The sequence below is a fragment of the Pristiophorus japonicus genome, chromosome 2 (genome assembly GCF_044704955.1).
Source record: "Pristiophorus japonicus isolate sPriJap1 chromosome 2, sPriJap1.hap1, whole genome shotgun sequence".
Lineage (NCBI taxonomy): Eukaryota > Metazoa > Chordata > Chondrichthyes > Pristiophoridae > Pristiophorus > Pristiophorus japonicus.
The window spans coordinates 300,742,643-300,766,589 of record NC_091978.1 but is presented as its reverse complement, the minus strand read 5'-3'; the positions used below and the strand labels follow the sequence as shown (position 1 = coordinate 300,766,589).

The following is a 23,947-nucleotide window of genomic DNA, read 5'->3' as shown; positions in this document are numbered from 1 at the left end:
GAGCTACGTCGTTGAACTAAGGCGTCTTGCAGGACATTGCGAATTCGATGGCTTCCTTGAGCAAATGCTAGGAGACTTTTTTGTGTTTGGCATTGGCCATGAGGTTATCCTTCGCAAACTATTGACTGTTGAAACACCGAATCTGAGCAAAGGCATAACGATAGCCCAGGCATTTATGTCCACCAGCGATAACACCAAACACATTTCGCAGCATAAAGAGGTTTCAGCTAGTACTCTACACAACGTAATGTCGTTTTCAGGCAGGAGTGCATATGGCAGAACATACACGCCGGCAGCTGCATGACCTCTTAACACCTTGTTGGCGCTGTGGAGGTGATCATTGAGCCCATCAATGCTACTTCAAATACTATGCGTGCAAAGGCTGTAGAACAATGGGACACCTCCAGCGAATGTGCAGACGAGCTGCAAACCTTGCAAACCACCACGTTGCAAAGGAAGATTAATCCATGGTGGATCAGGCTGAACTAGAGACTCGAACCAAGGAGGCAGAGGTGTACGGGGTACACACCTTCACCACGAAATGTCCACCGATCATGTTAAAAGTTGAACTGAATGGAATTCCAGTATCCATGGAACTGGACACGGGTGCAAGTCAGTCTATCATGAGCAAAAAGGCCTTTGACAGGCTGTGGTGCAACAAGGCACACAGGCCCAAGCTTAGCCCCATTCACACCAAGCTAAGAACTTAAACTAAAGAGCCGATCCCTGTTATTCGCAGAGCAGAAGTAAAAGTCTCCTATGATGGAGCAGTGCTCGAGATGGCCTCACACTGTTTGGCCGAAGCTGGCTGGGAAAAATCTGCTGGAACTGGGACGACATCCAAGCGCTTTCGTCCATTGACGACGCCTCATTTTCCCAGGTTCTGAGCAGGTTCCTGTCGTTGTTTGAGCCAGGCATTAGAAGTTTCTCGGGAGCGAAGGTGTAGATCCACTTGGTTTCCAGTACACGGCCCATCCACCACAAGGCACGGGCGGTGCCATATATGATGAGAGAAAATGGAAATTGAGCTGGACAGGCTGCAGCGAGAAGGCATCATCGCATTAGTGGAGTTCAACGAGTGAGCCAGTCCGATTGTTCCGGTTCTCAAAGGCGACGGCACGGTCAGAATTTGTGGGGACTATAAAGTAACGATGAACTATTTTTCGCTGCAGAACCAGTACCCGCTATCCAAGGCAACCCTGGCTGGAGGAAACACGTTCACCAGGTTGGACCTGACCTCAGCCTACATGATGCAGGAGCTGGAGGAATCTTTGAAAGGCCTCACCTGCATCAACATGCACAAAGGTCTGTTCATCTACAACAGATGCCTGTTTGGGATTCGTTCGGCCGTGGCAATTTTCCAATGGAACACAGAGAGCCTGCTAAAGTCGGTTCCGCGCACCGTAGTCTTCCAGGACGACATACTGGTCACATGTCGTGACACCATTGACCACTTGCAGAACCTAGAAGAGGTTCTAAGTCGGCTCGATGGTGTGGGACTCAGGTTGAAACGCTCGAAGTGTGTTTTCCTGGCACCAGAGGTCGAGTTCTTAGGGAGAAGAATCGCGGCAGACGGCATCAGACCCACCGACGCCAGGACGGAGGCCATCAAGAACACGCCAAGACCACAGAACGTGACGGAGCTGCGGTCGTTCCTGGGACTCCTCAACTATTTCGGTAATTTCCTACCCGGGTTGAGCACCTTGCTAGAACCCCTACTGCGCAAGGGAGACGACTGGGTATGGGGGAAATCACAAGAGCCTGCCTTTGAGAAAGCCAGAAAAATGTTATGTTCCAACAAACTGCTTGTTCTGTATAACCCATGTAAACGATTAATGCTAGCTTGCGATACGTAGTCATACAGGGTCGGATGTGTGTTACAACAGGCTAATGAATCGGGAACATTGCAACCTATCGCCTATGCGTCCAGGAGTTTGTCCAAGGCCGAAAGGCCTACAGCATGATTGAAAAAGAAGCTCTGGCGTCCGTTTACGTGGTGAAAAAAATGCACCAGTATCTGTTTGGTCTCCAGTTTGAGCTAGAAACTGACCATAAGCCACTCATATCGCTATTCTCAGAGAGCAAAGGGATTAAAGAGGCAATGCCTCTGCCCGCATCTAAAGATGGGCGCTCACGCTGTCTACATATAACTATGTAATCCGCCACAGACCAGGCACAGAGAACTGCGCTCATGCTTTCAGTCGGCTACCATTGCCCACCACCGAGGTGGAAATAGCACAGCCAGCAGACTTGCTCTTGGTGATGGATGCATTCGAAAACTAAAGTCACCCGTTACGGCCCACCAGATCAGAACCTAGACCAGCCAGGATCCTTTACTGTCCCTGGTAAAAAAAACTGTGTCCTCCATGGGAGCTGGTCCAGCGTCCCAGAGAAGATGCATAAAGAGATCAAGCCATTCCAGCGGTGCAAAGATGAAATGTGCATACAGGTGGACTGTCTTTGTGGGGTAATCGTGTGGTTTTGCTGAAGAAAGGCAGGGAAACGTTCATAGGCAACCTACACAGTACCCACCCAGGCATAGTAATGATGAAAGCCATAGCCAGTTACATGTGTGGTGGCCCGGCATCGACAGATTTAGAGTCATGCGTGCGCCAATGCAACAATTGCTCTCAACTGAGTAATGCACCCAGGGAGGCACCACTAAGTTTGTGGTCATGGCCCTCCAAACCGTGGTCTAGGATCCACGTTGATTTCGCTGACCCTTTCCTAGGCAAAATGTTCTTGGTTGTTGTGGATGCTTATTCGAAATGGATTGAATGTAATAATGTCTGTAAGCACGTCCACTGCCACCATCGAAAGCCTGCCTGATGTCCTTGTCAGTGACAATGGGATATGTTTCAACAGTGCTGAATTCAAGGAATTCATGACCCGCAATGGGATCAAGCACGTCACATCTGCCCCGTTCAAGCCGCATCCAACGGTCAGACAAAACGGGCAGTCCAAACCATCAAGCAAAGCTTGAAACGTGTGTCGTAAGGCCCCTTGCAGACCTGCCTGTCCCAAGTCCTGCTCAGCTACCGCACCAGACCTCACTCGCTCACCGGGGTTCCCCAGCCGAGCTGCTCATGAAAAGGACGCTCAAAACAAGGCTCTCTCTTGTCCACCCTGATCTCCATGATCATGTCGAGGGCAGGCGGCATCAACAAAGCATGTACCATGATCGCACAAACTTGTCACGTGATATTGAAGTCAGTGACCCTGTATTTGTACTCCACTATGGACATGGTCCCAAATGACTTGCTGGCACTGTCATAGCCAAAGAAAGGAGTAGGGTGTTTCAGGTCAAACTGGCCAATGGACTAAAGTGCAGAAAGCATTTGGACCAAACCAAATTGCGATTCACAAATGGCCACGAGCAACCCCGAAGAGGACACTACCAACTTCGACCCTCCAACACACACACAAGTGGAAACTGACATCACGCTGAACTCACCATCCCCAGCAGCCCAGCATGGCCAGTTGCCCAATAGCCCAGAGAACCAAACAACTCACCCACACCTGCATTTGTACCGAGATGATCGACCAGGGAGTAAAAATCCTCAGATTGTCTCGCCCTATAAATAAGTGTACTATTGACTTTGGAAGGGAGTGATGTTATTGATGTAACCCTTGGGAACCTGTATCATACCACCACCAGAGGGCTTACCTGTTGGAGTCCCAAGGGATCCCAGCATCCCACTGTATATAAGCAGGCCTTCCATGCTGTACCAACACTCTGGAGTTTAATTAAAGGAGCTAAGGTCACACTTACTTATTGCATAAAGTACTCAGTTGTATCACTTTATTATGTGCGTAACTGGATATACTTCCATTGGAGGCTGTGCAATGAAGTTCAAGATTGATGCCTGGGATGAGAGGGTTGTCCTGTGTGGAAAGATTGAGTAGAATGAGGCATACACTTTCTGGAGTTCAGAAGAATGAGAGGTGATTTCATTGCAACATATAAGATTCGAAGGGGGATTGACAGTGTAAATACTAAATGGTTGGTTCCCCTGGCTGGAGAGTCTAGAAATAGGGGGCACAGTCTCAGGATAATAGGTCGGCCATTTAAGACTGAGATGAGGAGGGTTGTGAATCTTTGGAATTCTCTACGGGAAACCACTGTGGTGAAGATACTCCCATAGTGCTGTTAGGGAGGGAGTTCCAGGATTTTGACCCAACGACGATGAAGGAACGACAATATATTTCCTAGTCAGGATGGTGTATGACTTGGAGGGGAACTTGATGGTCCCATGGACCTGCTGGACTTGTCCTTCTAGATGATAGAGGTCACGGGTTTAGGAGGTGCTTTCGAAGAAGCCATTGGCAGTGCATCTTGTAGATGGTACACACTGCAGCCATGTCACGCCAGTGGTGAAGGGAGTGAATGTTTAAACTGGTGGGTGGGGTGCCAATCGAGCAGGCTGCTTTGTCCTGGATGGTGTCGAGCTTATTGAGTGTTGTTGGGCGCTGCACTCATCCAGGCAAGTGGAGAGTATTCCATCATACTCCTGACATGTGCCTTGTAGATGGAGGAAAAGCTTTGGGAAGTCAAGAGGTGATACACTCGCCGCAGAATACCCAACCTCTGCCCTGCTTTTGTTGCCACAGTATTTAAGTGGCTGTTCCAAATAAGTTTGTGGTGACCCCCAGGATGTTGATGTTGGGGAAGAAGATGGTTGAGGAGGACTCTAGCGGCGACTTTCCCAGTGGCTGATAGCCGGGAGTATTCCTGTGGCCGAGGAACTCCTCCCGGAGTCACAGTGCAGATTTCGTCCCCTACGAGACAAAATTGGACATGATTTTTGCAGCGTGACAGCTACAGGAAAAATGCACGGAACAGCACCAGCCCTTATACATGACCACCTTCGACTTTACAAAGGCCTTTGACACTGTCAACCGCGAGGGTCTATGGAGGGTCCTCCTCCATTTCGGATGCCCCCAAAAGTTCGTCACCATCCTCTGCCTGCTCCATGACGATATGCAGGCCGTGATCCTTACCAACGGATTCATCACAGACCCAATCCGCGTCTGGACCGGGGTCAAACAGGGCTGCGTCATTGCCCTAACCCTCTTCTCAATCTTTCTCGCCGCCATGCTCCACCTCACAGTCAACAAGCTCCCCGCTGGAGTGGAACTAAACTACAGAACCAGTTGGAACCTGTTCAATCTGTGCCGTCTCCAGGCCAGGTCCAAGACCACCCCAACCTCTGTCGTCGCGGATGACGCCTGCGCCTGCGCACATACAGAGGCTGAAATCCAGGACATAGTCGACGTATTTACTGAGGCGTACGAAAGCATGGGCCTTACGCTAAACATCCATAAGACAAAGGTCCTCCATCAGCCTGTCCTCACCGCACAGCACTGCCCCCCTGGACACCATGGACCACTTCCCATATGTCGGGAGCCTCCTATCAACAAGAGCAGGCATCGATGACGAGATCCAACACTGCCTCCATTGCGCCAATGCAGCCTTCGGCTGCCTGAGGAAAAGAGTGTTTGAAGACCAGGTCCTCAAAATTGCAACCAAGCTCATGGTCTACAGGGCTGTAGTAATACCCGCCCTCCTGTATGGCTCAGAGACATGGACCATGGATAGAGAATTGGCTGGCGAACAGAAAGCAGAGAGTCTGGATAAATGGGTCCTTTTCGGGTTGGAAATCGGTGGTTAGTGGTGTGCCACAGGGATCGGTGCTGGAACCACAACTGTTTACAATATACATAGATGACCTGGAAGAGGGGACAGAGTGTAGAGCAACAAAATTTGCAGATGACACAAAGATTAGTGGGAAAGCAGGTTACGTAGAGGACACAGAAAGGCTGCAAATAGATTTAGATAGGTTAAGCGAATGGGCTAAGGTTTGGCAGATGGAATACAATGTCGGAAAGTGTGAGGTCATCCACCTTGGGAAAAAAAACAGTAAAAGGGAATATTATTTAAATGGGGAGAAATTACAATATGCTGCGGTGCAGAGGGACCTGGGGGTCCTTGTGCATGAATCCCAAAAAGTTAGTTTGCAGGTGCAGCAGGTAATCAGGAAGGCGAATGGAATGTTGCCTTCATTGCGAGAGGGATGGAGTACAAAGGCAGGGAGGTCCTTCTGCAACTGTATAGGGTATTGGTGAGGCCGCACCTGGAGTACTGCGTGCAGTTTTGGTCACCTTACTTAAGGAAGGATATACTAGCTTTGGAGGGGGTACAGAGACAATTCACTAGGCTGATTCTGGAGATGAGGGGGTTACCTTATGATGATAGATTGAGTAGACTGGGTCTTTACTCGTTGGAGTTCAGAAGGATGAGGGGTGATCTTATAGAAACATTTAAAATCATGAAAGGGATAGACAAGATTGAGGCAGAGAGGTTGTTTCCAGTGGTCGGGGAGACTAGAACTAGGGGGCACAGCCTCAAAATACGGGGGAGCCAATTTAAAACCGAGTTGAGAAGGAATTTCTTCTCCCAGAGGGTTGTGAATCTGTGGAATTCTCTGCCCAAGGAAGCAGTTGAGGCTAGCTCATTGAATGTATTCAAGTCGCAGATAGATAGATTTTTAACCAATAAGGGAATTAAGGGTTACGGGGAGAGGGCGGGTAGGTGGAGCTGAGTCCACGACCAGATCAGCCATGATCTTATTGAATGGCGGAGCAGGCTCGAGGGGCTAGATGGCCTACTCCTGTTCTTAATTCTTATGTTCTTATGTTCTTATGTATAGCAGACACCTCAAGACGCTGGACAAATATCACCAACGATGTCTCTGCAAAATCCTACAAATCCCCTAGGTGGACAGGCTCACCAACATCAGCATCCTTGTCCAGCCCAACATCCCCAGCATTGAAGCACTGACCATACTCGATCAGCTCCACTGGGCAGGTCACATAGTTCGCATGCCAACACGAGACTCCCAAAGCAAGTGCTCTACTCGGAGCTCCTTCACGGCAAACAAGCCAAAGGTGGGCAGCGGAAACGTTACAAGGACACCCTCAAAGCCTCCCTGATAAAATGCGACATCCCTACTGACACCTGGGAGTCCCTGGCCAAAGACCGCCTTAAGGGAGGAAGTGCATCCGGGAGGGCGCTGAGCACCTCGCATCTCAACGCCGAGAGCTTGCAGAAATCAAGCTTAGGCAACGGAAAGAGCGTGCGGCAAACCAGTCCCACCCATTCCTTCCCTCAACGACTATCTTTCCCACCTGTGACAGAATCTGTGAATCTTGTATTGGACTGTTCAGCCACCAACAAACTCACTTCAGGAGTGGAAGCAAGTGATAATTATGATGATGTTGGGGGATTATGTGATGGTAATGCTGCTGAATGTTAAGGGGCGGTGGTTTGACGCTCTGTTGTTGGAAATAGTCATTGCCTGGCACTTGTGTGGCATGAATGTTACTTGTCACTGAACGGTCCAAGCCTGAATGTCGTCGAGGTCTTGCTGCACGCGGGCTTAGACGTCTTCATTATCTGAGGAATTGTGAATGGAACTGAACACTATGCAATCATCAGCAACCATCCCCATTTCTGACCATCTGATGGCGGGAAGGTCATTGATGAAGCAGCTGAAAATGGTTGGGCCTAGGGACACTGCCCTGAGGAAATCCTGCAATGATGTCCTGGAGCTGTGATGATTTATCTCCAACCACTACAACCATCTTCCTTTGTACTAGTTATGCCTCCAGCTCGGTATGACTCTAGCCAGTGGAGAGTTTTCCCCCTGATTCCCATTGACTTCAATTTTACTCAGGCTCCTTGATGCCACACTCTGTCAAATGCTGCATTGATGTCAAGGGCAGTCACTCTCACCTCATCTTTAGAATTCAGCTCTTTTGTCCATATTTAGACAAAGGCTGTAATGAGGTCAATAGTTGAGTTGTCCTGACGGAACCCAACTGAGCATCGGTGAGCAGGTTATTGGTGAGTAAGTGCTGCTTGATAGTACTGTGGACAAAACTTTCCATCACTTTGCTGATGATTGAGAGGAGACTGATGGTGTGGTAATTGGTTGCATTAGATTTGTCCTGATTTTTATGGAACATACCTGGGCAATTTTCCACCTTGTCGGTTAGTTGCCAGTGCTGCGTACTGGAACAGCTTGGCTAGAGGCATGGCTATTTCTGGAGCACAAGACAGCCAGGATATTTTTGGGGCCCATTGCTTTTGCTCTACCTACTGCGCTCAGCTGTTTCTTGATATCACGTAGATTAAATCGAATTGGCTGAAGACTGGCTTCTGTGATGGTGGGATCTCAGGAGGAGGATGAGATGGATCATCCAGTTAGCACTTCTGGCTGAAGATGGTTGAAAACGATTCAGCCTTGTATTTTGCACTCGAATGCTAGGTTCTGCCATCAATGAGGATCGGGATGTTGATGGAGCCTCCTCCTCCCGTCAGTTGCTAATGGTACACCACCATTCACCAATGGATATGGCAGGACTGCAGAGATTTGATCTGATTCATTGGTTGTGGGATCGATTAGCTCTGTCTATAGCATGCTGCTTCCATTGGTTAGCATGCATGTAGTCCTGTGTTGCAGCTTCCCCAGGTTGGCACCTCATTTTTAGGTATGCCTGCTGCTGCTTGTGGCGCATCCTTCTGCATTCCTCACTGAATCACAGTTGGTCGCCTGGCTTGATGTTAATGGTAGAGTGATGGATATGCCAGGCCATGAGGTTACAGATTGTGGTGGAATATAATTCTGCTGCTGCTGATGGCCCACAGCGCCTCTTGGATGCCCAATTTTGAGCTGGTAGATCTGTTCTGACTCTATCCCATTTAGCACGATGGATGGTGTCCTCGGTGTGAGGACAGGATTTCATCTCTACAAGGTGGTCACTACTACCGATACTGTCATGGACAGATGCATCTGCGACAGGTAGATGGCGAGATCTCTTGGTTCTCTCATCACCTGATGCTGGCCCACGTTGGCAGCTATATCCTTCAGGGCTCAGTTGGTAGTGGTGTTACCGAGCCATTCTTGGTGATGGACATTGAAGTTCCCCACCCAGAATACATTATGTGCTCTTGCTACCCTCGGTGCATTTTCAAAGTGGTGTTCAACATGGCTCATCAGATGAGGGAGGGCGGTAGGTGGTAATCAACAGGAGGTTTCCTTGCCCATGTTTGACCTGAAGCTATGAGACTTCATAGGGTCCGGAGTCAATGTTGAGGAGTCCCAGGGCCACTCTCTCCTGACTGTATACCACTGTGCTGCCACCCCTGGCCTGCTGGTGGGACAAGGATGGCGATGAAGGAATCTGAGACATTGGCTAAAAGGTATGATTCTGTGAGTATGACTATGCCAGTATGTTGCCTGACTAGTCTGTGGGACAGCTCTCCCAATTTTGGCACAAGCCCCCAGATGTTAGGATGTCTTTTCAGGTTCAACTGGGCTGGGTGTATTTTTGTTGGGTCTGAATCTGATGCCAGGTGTTTTGCCCGGTTTTATTTTTATTATTGTTTCTTGTAGCTGTTTGTTACAAACTGAGTGGCTTGGTAGGCCATTTCAGAGAGCAGTTAAGAGTCAACCACATTGTTGTGGGTCTGGAGTCACATATAGGCCAGAACGGGTGAGGACATTAGTGAACCAGCTGGGTTTTTACGGCAATCTGGTACTTTCTTGGTCACCATTATGGATCCTAGCTTTTTATTCCAGATTTATTTATTTAACAATTTAAGTTCTCCAGCTGCTGTTGGGCTCCAGCACCTGCTGGGATTTGAACTCACCTCCGGATCATTAGTACAGGCCTCGGGTCTAGTAACATAACCACTATGCTGCTGTTCCCTCAAAGCATGAGTGTTTCACAGAAGCTTAGACTGATCCATCATCATCATCATCATAGGCAGTCCCTTGGAATCAAGGAAGACTTGCTTCCACTCTTACAAATGAGTCCTTAGGTGGCTGAACAGTCCAATATGAAAACCACAGTCCCTGTCACAGGTGAGACAGATAGTCATTGAGGGAAAGGGTAGGTGGGACAGATTTGCCGCACGCTCTTTTCGCTGCCTGCGCTTGCTTTCTGCATGCTCTCGAGGTGCTCAGCGCCCTCCCAGATGCACTTCCTCCACTTCGGGCGGTCTTTGGCCAGGGACTCTCAGGTGTCGGTGGGGATGTTGCACTTTATAAGGGAGGCTTTGAGGGTGTCCTTGTAACGCTTCCTCTGCCCACCTTTGACTCGTTTGCCGTGAAGGAGTTCTGAGTAGAGCGCTTGCTTTGGGAGTCTCGTGTCTGGCATGCAGATAATGTGGCCTGCCCAGCGGAGCTGATCAAGTGTGGTCAGTGCTTCAATGCTAGGGACTTTGGCCTGGTTGAGGACGCGAATGTTGGTGCGTCTGTCCTCCCAGGGGATTTGTAGGATCTTGCGGAGACATTGTTGGTGGTATTTCTCCAGCGACTTGAGATGTCTACTGTACATGATCCATGCCTCTGAGCCATGTAGAAGGGCGGGTATTACTACAGCCCTGTAGACCATGAGCTTGGTGGCAGATTTGAGGGCCTGGTCTTCGAACACCCTTTTCCTCAGGTGCATTGGCTCACTGGAGGCGGTGTTGAATCTCGTCATCAATGTCTGCTCTTGTTGATAAGAGGCTCCCAAGGTATGGGAAATGGTCCACGTTGTCCAAGGCCGCGCCGTGGCTCTTGATACAGCACTGAAGGAAGCCATTTGACCCATTTTGCCTCTGCTGGCTCTTTGAAAGAGCTATCCAATTAGTCCCACGCCCCTGCTCATGGGGTAGAGAATCAAGGAAAATGGAATGCGTATGCCTCCTTCCAAATCCTTGACCCTTGAATTGTTGTCTTAGATTTGCCTCCTCTGTTGCCATTGACATCCGACCACACATTGTGCACCTTGCCACGTGTTAATAACAATGTGGGTGGGAGCACCGCTTGTGACTCTGGTGGATTGCTCTCTGTTTCTGCACCTGCAGTACCAATGAAAGGGAAGGCCAGAAAGGAAGAGGAGACTGTAGCAGCAGGAGACAACAGGATTATTATTTTTATCACTGTAGATGCTTCCTGTCCCTGCCATTAAAGATTGCTTGCAATAGGAGTAGAATTCACTTTGGTGCTCTTGCACTTATTGGCCAGTTAGTTGATGGCCAAAGCCTTTAAGTTGTTTCAGCGAGGATAATGCTATAGCAGTGTACCACCCAGGAAAATGGGATGGGGTCACAGCAGAATGGGACCTTGGCATCACTTCGAATGGTTATCTTACTCTTGCTGAAATGCCCCCCCCTCCACCCACCACTCACATTATTAATATGGGGAGCTTCAGTGATCTTGCCAATTTAATTGTGCATGTTAAATCAGCTCTTTCACATTGTTGGGGTCAGCTACTCCTCCAAGCCAGTTTCTGTCACTGATGTCATTAGAATACTTTCTGAAACAAAATTATTCAAAGAATTAACTGCAAGACTGGAATGAATCAAAGAATATCAAAATTTATTTTAGCAAGGAACAAAAACATGGTAGAACAATGGACTCCCATCTTATTCCCACCTGCAAATATCTGTTCAGTTCTAATTTGAAAATAACTTTCCACTGAGATGGACCCCCTCTAAGTACAGTGACTTGCACAAGCACCTTTTCATATTGGCTTGTTGTGCAGTAGGTATGTCAGTAGGACGCAGTTCAGTTCATGCAACCCTTCGAAGTGAAGGAGGACTCTTGCAGGTTGGAAAAATGCACTGGGAGTTTTAAGAAAGGGGATTAGCTGAAAAAAAGTTCTTAGACTGATGACGGATTCTGGGAATTTCTGTCAGTAATAATATAGGAATATAGTTACTAAATCATCAGGCATAGCACGATTACTGCAGTATTACCCCTGCAGCACCACATAAACATCAAAAGCACCATTGTTTTTAATTAAAAGTTAAAAATGGTTTCAATTTAGCTTGAATTGCATTTCCTTTTTCCTGTTCTTTTTGAGTCCTATTTTTATAATTCAAAGCTCATTATTATTTTTTTATCTAATGCAATCTGTTTTACCTATTCTAATTTTATCTCCCTAATTTTTTTAAAATTTGAAATCATTTACCTCCCAGTTATCACCATCTGTTTTAGAATTTGAAAAAAAATAATGTAATTTAATTGGCTCAAGTGTGACTTCAAAAGTTGATTTTACTCCCAATCAAATGGCAAAGATCTTAAGATTGATCTAATCCTGTCATCAATAGAAGCAGGTCAATCTTTGATGTGTTTCAGTGGTATCAAACAGGAAGGGAATGTTAGCTGATGAGTATTGTAAAGTTTAAACATACATTTCTCACATAAAAGGAAAAGTAAATGCAGAATAAACTGTAGAGATTCCTTTTTTATATATCTAGGAAGTAACATAAACAAATTAATACCTCCACAAGTTGTAACAAAAGGTAGGAAGCAGAGGATAATGGTCGATAGATGTTTCTGTGATTGAAATATAGAAACATAGAAAAGAGATGCAGGAGTAGGCCATTCAGCCCTTCGAGCCTGCACCGCCATTCAATATGATCATGGCTGATCATGCAACTTCAGTATCCCATTCCTGCTTTCTCTCCATACCCCTTGATCTCTTAGCCATAAGGGCCAAATCTAACTCCCTTTTGAATCTATCTAACGAACTGGCCTCAACAACTTTCTGTGGTAGAGAATTCCACAGGTTCACAATTCTCTGAGTGAAGAAGTTTCTCCTCATCTCGGTCCTAAATGGCTTACCCCTTATCCTAAAACTGTGACCCCTGGTTCTGGACTTCCCCAACATCGGGAACATTTTTCCTGCATCTAACCTGTCCATGAGATCCCCTCTCATTCTTCTAAATTCCAGTGAATAGAAGCCTAGTCGATCCAGTCTTCATATGTCAGTCCTGCCATCCTGGGAATCAGTCTGGTGAACCTTCGCTGCACTCCCTCAATAGCAAGAATGTTCTTCCTCAGATTAGGAGACCAAAACTGAAGACAATATTCAAGGTGTGGCCTCACCAAGGCCCTGTACAACTGCAGTAAGACCTCCTTGCTCCTATACTCACATCCTCTCGCTATGAAGGCCAACATGCCATTTGCCTTCTTTACCACCTGCTGTACCTGCATGCCAACTTTCAATGACTGATGTACCATGACACCCAGGCCTAGTTGCAACTCCACTTTTCCTAATCTGTCAACATTCAGATAATATTCTGCCTTCATGTTTTTGCCACCAAAGTGGATAACCTCACATTTATCTACATTATACTGCATCTGCCATGCATTTGCCCACTCACCTAACCTGTCCAAGTCACCCTGTAGCCTCTTAGCATCCTCCTCACAGCTCACCCTGCCACCCAGCTTAGTGTCATCTGCAAACTTGGAGATATTACATTCAATTCCTTCGTCTAACTCATTAATGTATATTGTAAATAGCTGGGGTCCCAGCACTGAACCTTGCGGTACCCCACTTATCACTGCCTGCCCTTCTAAAAGGGACCCATTTATTCTTACTCTTTGCTTCCTGTCTGCCAGACAGTTCTCTATCCATGTCAATACATTACTTCCAATACCATGTGCTTTAATTTTACACACTAATCTCTTGTGTGGGATCTTGTCAAAAGCCTTTTGAAAGTCCAAATACGCCACATCCACTGGTTCTCCCTTGTCCACTCTACTAGTTACATCCTCAAAAAAATCAAGAAGATTTGTCAAGCATGATTTCTCTTTCATAAATCCATGCCGACTTGGACCGATCCTGTCACTGCTTCCCAAATGCGCTGCTATTACATCTTTAATAATTGATTCCAACATTTTCCCCACTACCGATGTCAGGCTAACCGGTCTATAATTTCCTGTGTTTTCTCTCCCTCCTTTTTTTAAAAAGTGGAGTTACATTACCTACCCTCCAATCCATAGGAACTGATCCAGAGTCTATAGAATGTTGGAAAATGACCACCAACGCATCCACTATTTCTAGGGCCACTTCCTTAAGTACTCTGGGATGCAGACTATCAGGCCCTGGGGATTTATTGGCCTTCAATCCCATCAATTTCCTGAACACAATTTCCTGGCTAATAAGGATTTCCTTCAGTTCCTCCTCCTTGCTAGACCCTCGGTCCGCTAGTATTTCCAGAAGATTATTTGTGTCTTCCTTAGTGAAGACAGAACCAAAGTATTTGTTCAATTGGTCTGCCATTTCTTTGTACCCCATTATAAATTCACCTGATACTGACTGCAAGGAACCTACATTTGTCTTCACTAATCTTTTTCTCTTGACATATCTATAGAAGCTTTTGCAGTCAGTTTTTATGTTCCCTGCAAGGTAACTCTCATACTTTATTTTCCCCCTCCTAATTAAACCCTCTGCTGAATTCTAAATTTCTCCCAGTCCTCAGGTTTGCTGCATTTTCTGGCCAATTTATATGTCTCTTCCTTGGATTTAACACTATCCCTAATTTCCCTTGTTAGCCATAGTTGAGCCACCTTCCCCATTTTATTTTTATGCCAGACAGGGATGTACAATTGTTGAAGTTCATCCATGTGATCTTTAAATGTCTGCCATTGCCTTTCCTTTAAGTATCATTTGCCAGTCAATCCTAGCCAATTCACGTCTCATACCATCGAAGTTATCTTTCTTTAAGTTCAGGACCCTAGTCTCTGAATTAACTGCGTCACTCTCCATCTTAATGAAGAATTTTACCAAATTATGGTCACTCTTCCCCAAGAGACCGCGCACAACAAGATTGCTAATTAATCCTCTCTATTTACACAGTCTAGGATGGCCAGCTCTCTAGTTGGTTCATTGACATATTGGTCTAGAAAACCATCCCTTATGCACTCCAGGAAATCCTCCTCCACCATATTGCTAGCAGTTTGGTTAACCCAACTGTAGATTAAAGTCACCCATGATAACTGCTGTACGTTTATTGCACACATCCCTAATTTCCTGTTTGATGCCATCCCCAACCTCACTACTACTGTTTGATAGTCTGTACACAACTCCCACTAGCGTTTTCTGCCCTTTGGTGTTCCACAGCTCTACCCATACAGGTTCCACATCATCCATGCTAATGTCATTCCTTACTATTGTGTTAATCTCCTCTTTACCCAGCAATGCTACCTCACCTCCTTTTCCTTTCTGTCTATCCTTTCTGAATATTGAATACCCCTGGATGTTGAGTTCAAAGCCTTGGTCATCCTGGTGCCTAATGCCATAATCCCAATTACATCGTATCCATTCACAGTTGTCTGCGCAGTTAATTCATCCACCTTACTATGAAAGTTCCTCGCATTGAGACATAGAGTCTTCGGGCTTGTTTTTTTTAACACCCTTTGTCCTTTGAGAATTATGTTGTAATTTTTGCCTTTGATTTCTCTGCCCTCCACTTTTACTTATCTCCTTTCTAACTTTTGCTTCTGCCCCCATTTTACTTCCCTCTGTCTCCCTGCATAGATTCCCATCCCCCTCCCCAACAGCACTAGCAAACACTCGCCCTAGTGCAGACCGTCCGTTTTGTACTGGTCCCACCTCTCCCAGAACCGGTACCAATGCCCCAGGAATTTGAATCCCTCCCACGTTCACCATTCCTCAAGCCACGTATTCATCTTAACTATCCTGCTATTTCTATTCTGACTAGCACATGTCACTGGTAGAAATCCTGAGATTACTACCTTTGAGGTCCTATTTTTTAATTTAACTCCTAGCTCCCTAAATTCAGCCTGTAGGACCTCATCCCGTTTTTTTTTACCTATATGCACCACGACAACTGTCTGTTCATTCTCCCCCTCCAGAATGCCTTGCAGCCACTCCTTGACCCTTGCACCAGGGAGGCAACATACCATCCTTGAGTCTCGATTGCGGTCGCAGAAACGCCATCTATTCCCCTTACAATAGAATACCCTACCACTATAGCTCTCCCATTCTTTTTCCTGCCCTCCTGTGCAGCAGAGCCACCAATGGTGCCATGCCCGTTTCCAGTGGGGTTCCGCTGGGCTCAGTACTAGGGACTTGCTTTAGAATCACAGTATCATAAAAATTTACAGCACGGAAGGAGGACATTTCGGCTCATCGTGTCCGCTCAGGCCAAGTGTTATCCAGCCTTATCCAACTTTCCAGCTCTTGGTCCATAGCCCTGTAAGTTTTAGCTTTTAAGTGCACATCCAAGTATCTTTTAAATTAGGTGAGGGTTCCTGTGTCTACCACCCTTTCAGGCAGTGAGTTCCAGACACCCACCACCCAATGGGTGAAACAATTTCCCCTCATATTTCTTCTAAACCTCCCTCCAATTACTTTAAATATATGTTCCCTGGTTATTGACCCCTCTGCCAAGGGAAACAGGTCCTTCCTATCCACTCTATCCAGGCCCCTCATAATTTTATACACCTAAATCGGGTCTCCCCTTAACCTCCTCTGTTCCAAAGAAAACAGACTCAGCATCTCCAATCTTTCCTCATCGCCAAAATTCTCCAGTCCAGGCAACATTCTTGTAAATATCCTCTGCACCCTTTCAGTGAAATCACATCTTTCCTGTAATGTGGTGACCAGAACTGCACACAGTACTCCAACTGCGGTCAAACCAGTGTTTTATACAGTTCAAGCATAACCTCCTTGCTCTTATATTCTATGCCTCGACTAATAAAGGCAAGTATTCCATATACCTTATCTACTTGGCCTACTACCTTCAGGGATCTGTGGACCTGCACTCCAAGGTCCCTCTGTTCCTTCACACTTTTCAGTGTTGTACCATTTAATGTGTATTCCCCTGCCTTGTTAGGCCTCCCCAAATGCATTATCAACACTTACCCGGATTGAATTCCATTTGCGACTGTTCTGCCCACCTGACCAGTATATTGAAATATTCCTGCAGTCCGCAGCTTTCTTCTTCATTATCAACCACACGGCCTATTTTAGTGTCATCTGCAAACTTCCCAATCATACCCTCAAAACTTAAGTCCAAGTCATTGATATATCATCATCATCATAGGCAGTTCCTTGGAATCGAGGAAGACTTGCTTCCACTCCTGAAGTGAGTTCTTTGGTCGATTCCAATACGAGAGCCACAGACTCTGTCACAGGTGGGACAGATAGTCGTTGAGGGAAGGGTTGGGTGGGACTGGTTTGCTGCACGGTCTTTCCGCTGTCTACGCTTGATTTCTGCATGCTCTTGACGTTGAGACTCGAGGTGCTCAGCGCCCTCTCGGATGCACTTCCTCCACTTTGGGCGGTCTTGGGCCAGGGACTCCCAGGTGTCAGTAGGGAGGCTTTGAGGGTGACCTTGTAGCGTTTCCGCTGCTCACCTTTGGTTCGTTTGCCATGAAGGAGCTCTGAGTCTCGTGTCTGGCATGCGGACTATGTGGCCTCCCCAGCGGAGCTGATCGAGTGCTTCAATACTGGGGATGTTAGCCTAAATGAGGACGCTGATGTTGGTGCGCCTGTCTTCCCAGGGGATTTGTAGGATCTTACGGAGACATCGTTGGTGATATTCCTCCAGCAACTTGAGCTGTCTACTGTACATGGTTCATGTCACTGAGCCATACAGGAGGGCAGGTATTACTACAGCCCTGTAGACCATGAGCTTGGTGGCAATTTTGAGGGCCTGGTCTTCAAACATTCTTTTGCTCAGGCGACCGAAGGCTGCACTGGCGCACTGGAAGCGGTGTTGGATCTCGTCGTCGCTGCCTGCTCTTGTTGATAGGAAACTCCCGAGATATGGGAAGTGGTCCACGGTGTCCAGGGCCGCACCGTGGATCTTGATGACTGGGGGGGCAGTACTGTGCGGTGAAAACAGGCTGGTGGAGGACCTTTGTCTTACGGATATTTAGCATAAGACCCATGCTTTCGTCCGCCTCAGTAAATTCGTCGACTATGTCCTGGAGTTCAACCTCTATATGTGCGCAGATGCAGGTGTCGTCCGCATACTGTAGCTCGACGACAAAGGTTGGGGTGGTCTTGGATCTGGCCTGGAGACGGCGCAGATTGAATAGGTTCCCACTGGTTCTGTAGTTTAGTTCCATTCCAGCGGGGAGCTTGTTGACTGTGAGGTGGAGCATGGCGGCGAGAAAGATTGAGAAGAGAGTTGGGGCAATGACGTAGCCCTGTTTGACCCCGGTGCGGACGTGGATTGGGTCTGTGATGGATCCATTGGTAAGGATCACGGCCTGCATGTCATCGTGGAGTATGCGAATGATGGTGACGAACTTTTGGGGGCATCCGAAACGGAGGAGGACGCTCCATAGACCCTCGCAGTTGACAGTGTCAAAGGCCTATGTAAGGTCGATATATACCAAAAAGGAAGGGACCCAGCACTAAGTCCTGTGGAACCCCACTGGATACAGCCTTCTAGTCACAAAAACACCCACCAACCATTACCCTTTGCTTTCTGCCTCCTGAGCCAATTTTGGATCCAACTCGCCACTTTGCCCTGGATCCCATGGGCTTTTGTAACCAGTCTGCCATGTGGGACCTTATCAAAAGCTTTGCTAATATCCATATACACTACATCATACGCACTGCCCTCATCAACCCCCCCTCATTACTTCCTCTCAAAATTCAATCAATTAGTCAGACATGACCTTCCCTTGACAAATCCATGCTGACTGTCCTTGATTAATCCATGTCATTCCACATGAAGATTTATCCTGTCCCTCAGGATTTTCCTCGGTCTATCCCTTTCTCCCTTTTTAAACAAAGGTACAACATTAGCAGTCCTCCAGTCCTCTGGTACCACACCTGTAGTCAGAGAGGATGGTCAGAGCCTCTGCTATTTTCTATTTTGCTTCTCTTAGCAGCTTGGGATACACTTTATGTGGTATATATCAGTGATTTGGACTTGAATGTAGGGGGTATTATTAAGAAGTTTTCAGATGATACAAAAATTGTCTGAGTGGTTGATAATGTAGAAGAAAGCTGTAGACTGCAGGAAGATATCAATGGACTGGTAAGGTGGGCAGAACAGTAGCAAATGGAATTCAATCCAGAGAAGCATGAGGTAATGTATTTGGGAAGGGCTAACAAGGCAAGGGAATACATAAATGGACACTGAGAAGTGTAGAGGAACAGTGGGACCTTGGAGTGCGTGTCCACAGATCCGTGAATATAGCAAGGCAGTTATAGAAGGTGGTTAAGAAAGCGTACAGGATACTTGTCTTAATTAGCCGAGGCATAGAATATAAGAGCAGTGAGGCCAGGCTTGAACTGTATAAAACACTAGTTAGGCCACAGCTAGACTACTGAGTGCAGGTCTGGTCACCACGTTACAGGAAAGATGTAATTCCACAGAGATTTACGTGGATGTTGCCTGGACTAGAGAATTTTAGCTATGAGAAAACATTGGATAGGCTGGGGTTGTTTACTTTGGAACAAAGGAGACTGAGGGGAGACCTGATGGAGGTGTCTAAAATTATGAGGGGCCTAGATAGAGTAGGTAGGAAGGACCTATTTCCATTAGCGGAGAGGTCAATATCCAGTGGGCATAGATTTAAAGTAATTAGTAGGAGGTTTAGAGGAGATTTGAGGGGAAATGGTTTCACCCAGAAGATGGTGGGGATCTGGAGCACACTACCTGGGGATATGGTGAGGGACGAAACTCACACCACATTTAAAAAGTACTTGGATATGCATATGAAGTGCCGTAACCTATAAGGTTACGGACCAAGAGCTGGAAAGTGGAATTAGGCTGGATAGCTCTTTGTCGGCCGGTGCGGACACGATGGGCCAAAGGACCTCCTTCCATGCTGAACATTTCTATGATTCTATGAAAATCATATATTTTAATGTTCTTTCATTCATTTGTGTTATTTTTCTCTAATATTTTAATTTCTGTTTTATTACAGCAAGATGGAAGCCCAGAGAGCATAAGACTAAAAGGTGAGCAGTTAATTTACTCTTGGATTGCTGGGTCTTAGTGGCTTTGTCAGCAGATTGAAATTCATGTATAATTCTTTGGCATCTGTTTGCTTTTTGTACTGCTGGAGAAATTAATCTTAGTTGATAGGAAAGTAGTAATAATGAAATTGCATCTGTTCATCTGTAGAGCAGCAGTGAAAACAATGGAAATTAAAATCGGGTGGGTTTTATAATGGAAATGAAAATCGGGTGGGCGCTGCTCTGCTAGTTTACCGCTTACGATGAAAATGACCCCCATGGAGGATATGGGAAATTAGAGATCTGTCCATCTCCAGAGAATCTGCCCAGACAATTACCGCATTAAATATTTTAAAATGAATACTTAACTAGTGCAATCCCTCATTTTTTCTAAAATGGTGTTCTTCGGTGGCTCTCTGAGAGCATCGTCTTGTGAAGGGGATGCAGCAAATTCCCAACTGGTTTGTAGATACCACTTCAAATCTCTGGTTGCCTGATCTCTGGTTATTTAGATTCACAACATTTGTTTTTCAGTTCTCTTCTTGCTATACGATATGCACAAAGGTTAACAAAAGAATCTGTGGGTTTTCATTGGGGACATGCGGTGAGAAATTTGGTTGTGTTGTGCCTCATATTGCATCCCAGAGGGGCATTAATGTGTCTTGAATGGCTTAACGCCCAGCCACGCAGATTGTAGCGTCCCGCCGGGAAATATAGTTCAGGTTTACTAGCGGCGCAAAACGCTATCGCCTCATCATCTAACTTCAATCGGATCATGGCGTCAGTACACGTGCGGCCCACCATCTCATTTCAGCGTCCACCACTGAACAGACCGGAGAAACTAGGTGGCCCCACCTTCTTTAGGCGATATCTGGAGGCTAATTGAAGGGAGGAGCAACCGAAGGTCACAGTGAGTGCAACGTTTCGACAGAGCATTATGCGTGAACATCTTATTTGGCAGCAGCAGATTTATCTAACCTTACAGGTTCCTAGCAACTTGAGTTTGAGAATTAAATTACTAGTACGCCAGTGTTGCCTACTACATGCTCTTGTTAGGCGGCATCAAGATAGAAGGCCTGTTGGCCTTGTCGGGCCACGACTGGGGAGACTCTGTAGACATCGGGACAGGAGGCCTTACCCACCATGGGTTTACCGGGAGCAACGCTCATACCTTGACATGTCAGAGGAGCAGTGTGTCAGAAGGCTTTGCTTCTGGAAGGAGGTCCTCACAGAGATGTGCCATCTCCTACAGAGAGACCTACAGGTTTACATCACCAACAGGCCTGCACTGCCCGTCGCAGTGAAGGTGACTGTGGCGCTGACCTTCTATGCCTCCGGCTCCTTCCAGGCTGCATCAGGGGACATATGTAGCGTCCCTCAATTCGCTGCGCATCACTGCATCTGTAACGTGACACAGATTCTGTACAGGTGGAGAATGGAGTTCATAATGTTCTCAATGAACAGGGATAAACAGGATGAGCGATCATGTGGGTTTGCCAGGATAGTGAGCTTCCCGGTGGTCAAGGAGCCATTGATTGCACACACGTGGCCTTGTGAGCACCATTCCAGAATGCTGAGGTCTACTGAAATAGAAAGGGATACCACGCACTGAATGTGCAGCCGGTGTGCGACCACATGCAACGCATCCTCACAGTGATTGCCTACTATCTTGGCAGCACACATGATGCATTCATCCTGCGTGAGAGCACTGTGCCACAAATGTTTGAGCCACCACGGGAAGGACTCGGGGACAAAGGATACTGCCTAGCCACTTGGCTAATGACCACCCTCTCCCCAACCCTGCCATCCAAATGGAGCATTGCTACAACGATAGCCATGCGGCCACCCGCAGTATAATCGAACAGACAATAGGGCGTGCTGAAGCACCGTTTCCAATGCCTGGACCAGTCTGAAGGCAACCTTCAATACTCTCCTCAACAGATTTAGCTATTCATTGTGGTGTGCTGCATGCTGCACAACTTGACCATAATAAGGACCTAGGCATTGCCAGTGGGGATTGCACCTCAGGAGGAGGAGGAAGAGGAAGAGGAGCCTGTCGAGGCCGCGAATGGCCAGCCAGACAAGGAGGAGCAGCAGCAGGCATGGAGGAGGTACCGTGGCAATGTTGCCGATGCAAAGGCCACACGTCAGTGACTCATAATGCATCGCTTCTCGTGAATGGATGAAGCTGACTGATGCAGCTGATATTGACTGCGCTATGTGCTACGATAATGGCACATCTCGCTGAAATTCCACATTAGTATACAAGATGGGAATGCAAACGGTCAAATGAACATTTTATTAACTGCATTAAATATCTCGCCTCAAACATCACATCAACAACCCATCACCAGAAACTAATAATAAAAATGTAACAAATGCCCCTTGAAACAGCATAACACACAATCAACTTCAGCAATATCTATACAAAAGCCCCTGCCATTTGTAATTCCACATCAGCCTCCATGTGCCATATTCGGCCCAGACCCATACACCAATAGCAATGAAATATTTACAATGATATTTACAGCATGAGGACATCTGTCCACTGTGGCCGAAATCTTTACTGCGACTTGCTCTCTGATTTCCCACCCTTTTCCTTAACCACCCCCTCCCACGCCTACTGCTCCTCCTTAATGTCACTGCAGTGTCTGCAGCAAGGCTGTTGAAGGCTGCTGTATCTGTAAGGCAGACACTACAGATGGCCTAGCAGATGCCCTGGACCAGCTCTGGGCCTTAAAAGACCCAGCTGCGGACTGCACCGCCTCCGCATTGGCCGCAGCAGTCTCGGATAGCTGAGGTGTAGACCAAGGCAGGTGAAAAGGTGGAGTGGCAGTGGTGGGAGCCAGAATGCTGTCATCTTGAGCAAGGGCAGCACCTTCCATTTCCAACGGCCCACTGCCACTCCCCTTGAGAGCACAGATTGCTGGCCTGCTTTGGCACTCACTTCCTTGTTGGACAGTGGGGAACACAGAGAGTACCAATCTGAGACTGGCTAACAGCACACTGAGTCTGAAACGCAGCAGGCTGTCAGTTGATGCCAGCAACTAGTGACTGCATCACATCACTAAGTCCTTGTGTGGCTTTGGCCTGTGATGTGATAGATGCTGCCATGTCAACCATGGCACGTGCCATCACCTCTGGGACTCCACAGTCACTTGTTGAGCCCATCTCCTTCTGGAGACGATCAAGGATGGGCTCGATGGGCTGCTGAGAGGCACAGGCAATGCTTGAGACAGCCTCCCCCAACCTCAGAGCAAGTGCATCCATGCTCTGCAGGATCCTTTTCAATGCATCCATTTGCTTGCGGTGCATTACCATGGACTCTTTCAACAGAGCCTCCAAATCCAGGTCCATATCTGAGTTTCTCTAAGCAGGACTCTAAGCCAGGAGCCTCAGGGTCTTCAAACCCCAGGAATGTCATGTCTTCCACCGAGGTGATGTCCCAATGGAGGGTCCCGCTCTGGCGCAGCATTATTATCCCTTTCCTCCTCTTTCCCCCCCCCCCCCCCCCCCCCCACATCATTGGATATGGAAGGCCCACGGGCTCATCATCTGTAAGCACAAAGCAACAGAACTGAGGTTAGCAACAGGGGAGGGGGCAGGAAGGGAAGAAGGAGTTGATATTGGACATTTATATGTAAAGAGGGTAAGGCATTTGGTATCAAGGCTAAAGGGTCTCACATAAAATGGAAAGCGCATTAACAAACCGTCACTATTCCCAGAGGCGCTCAGCTTCACTGACTGCTACCGCACCAACTGGTGTGCCCATGAGGGTGGCCACTCGCTCCTCCGCCTCCATGAAATCCGAGATGTCAGGCTCCCCTCTTCCGGTGCGCACCTGCTCGCTCCTGTTGTGAGCCAATTTCGCCTGCAATAACAAACAAAAGAAGGTGTGAGTGAGTGCAGCTCATCATGTTCCATATGTGCCTTCCAAAGTTGAATAGCTGCTACTGTCTGGCAGTGTGCAGATCTCCATTTGAATCTGCGTGGCTGCACAGAGTGGCTGTGTGAATGTGGGATCAGGTGACAACCACCTAAGATTAAGGATCATATAATCATAGAATCATAAAAATTTACAGCATGGAAGGAGCCCATCGTGCCCAGCCGACCAAGAGTTATCTAGCCTAATCCCACATTTTAGCTCTTGGTC

At 47.2% G+C, this 23,947-nt stretch overlaps 1 protein-coding gene across 4 annotated transcripts in view; it reads left to right on the top strand.

Moving 5' to 3' along the window:
- Positions 1 to 23,947, top strand: part of fstl5 (follistatin-like 5) — a 1,328,880-nt gene that overhangs the window by 88,943 nt on the left and 1,215,990 nt on the right. For all 4 annotated transcript variants that reach the window (XM_070871636.1, XM_070871638.1, XM_070871637.1 and 1 more), the window contains one exon: positions 19,764 to 19,797. In XM_070871636.1, coding sequence (XP_070727737.1) covers positions 19,764 to 19,797 — 34 coding nt within the window. The remainder of the gene's footprint in view (positions 1 to 19,763; positions 19,798 to 23,947) is intronic.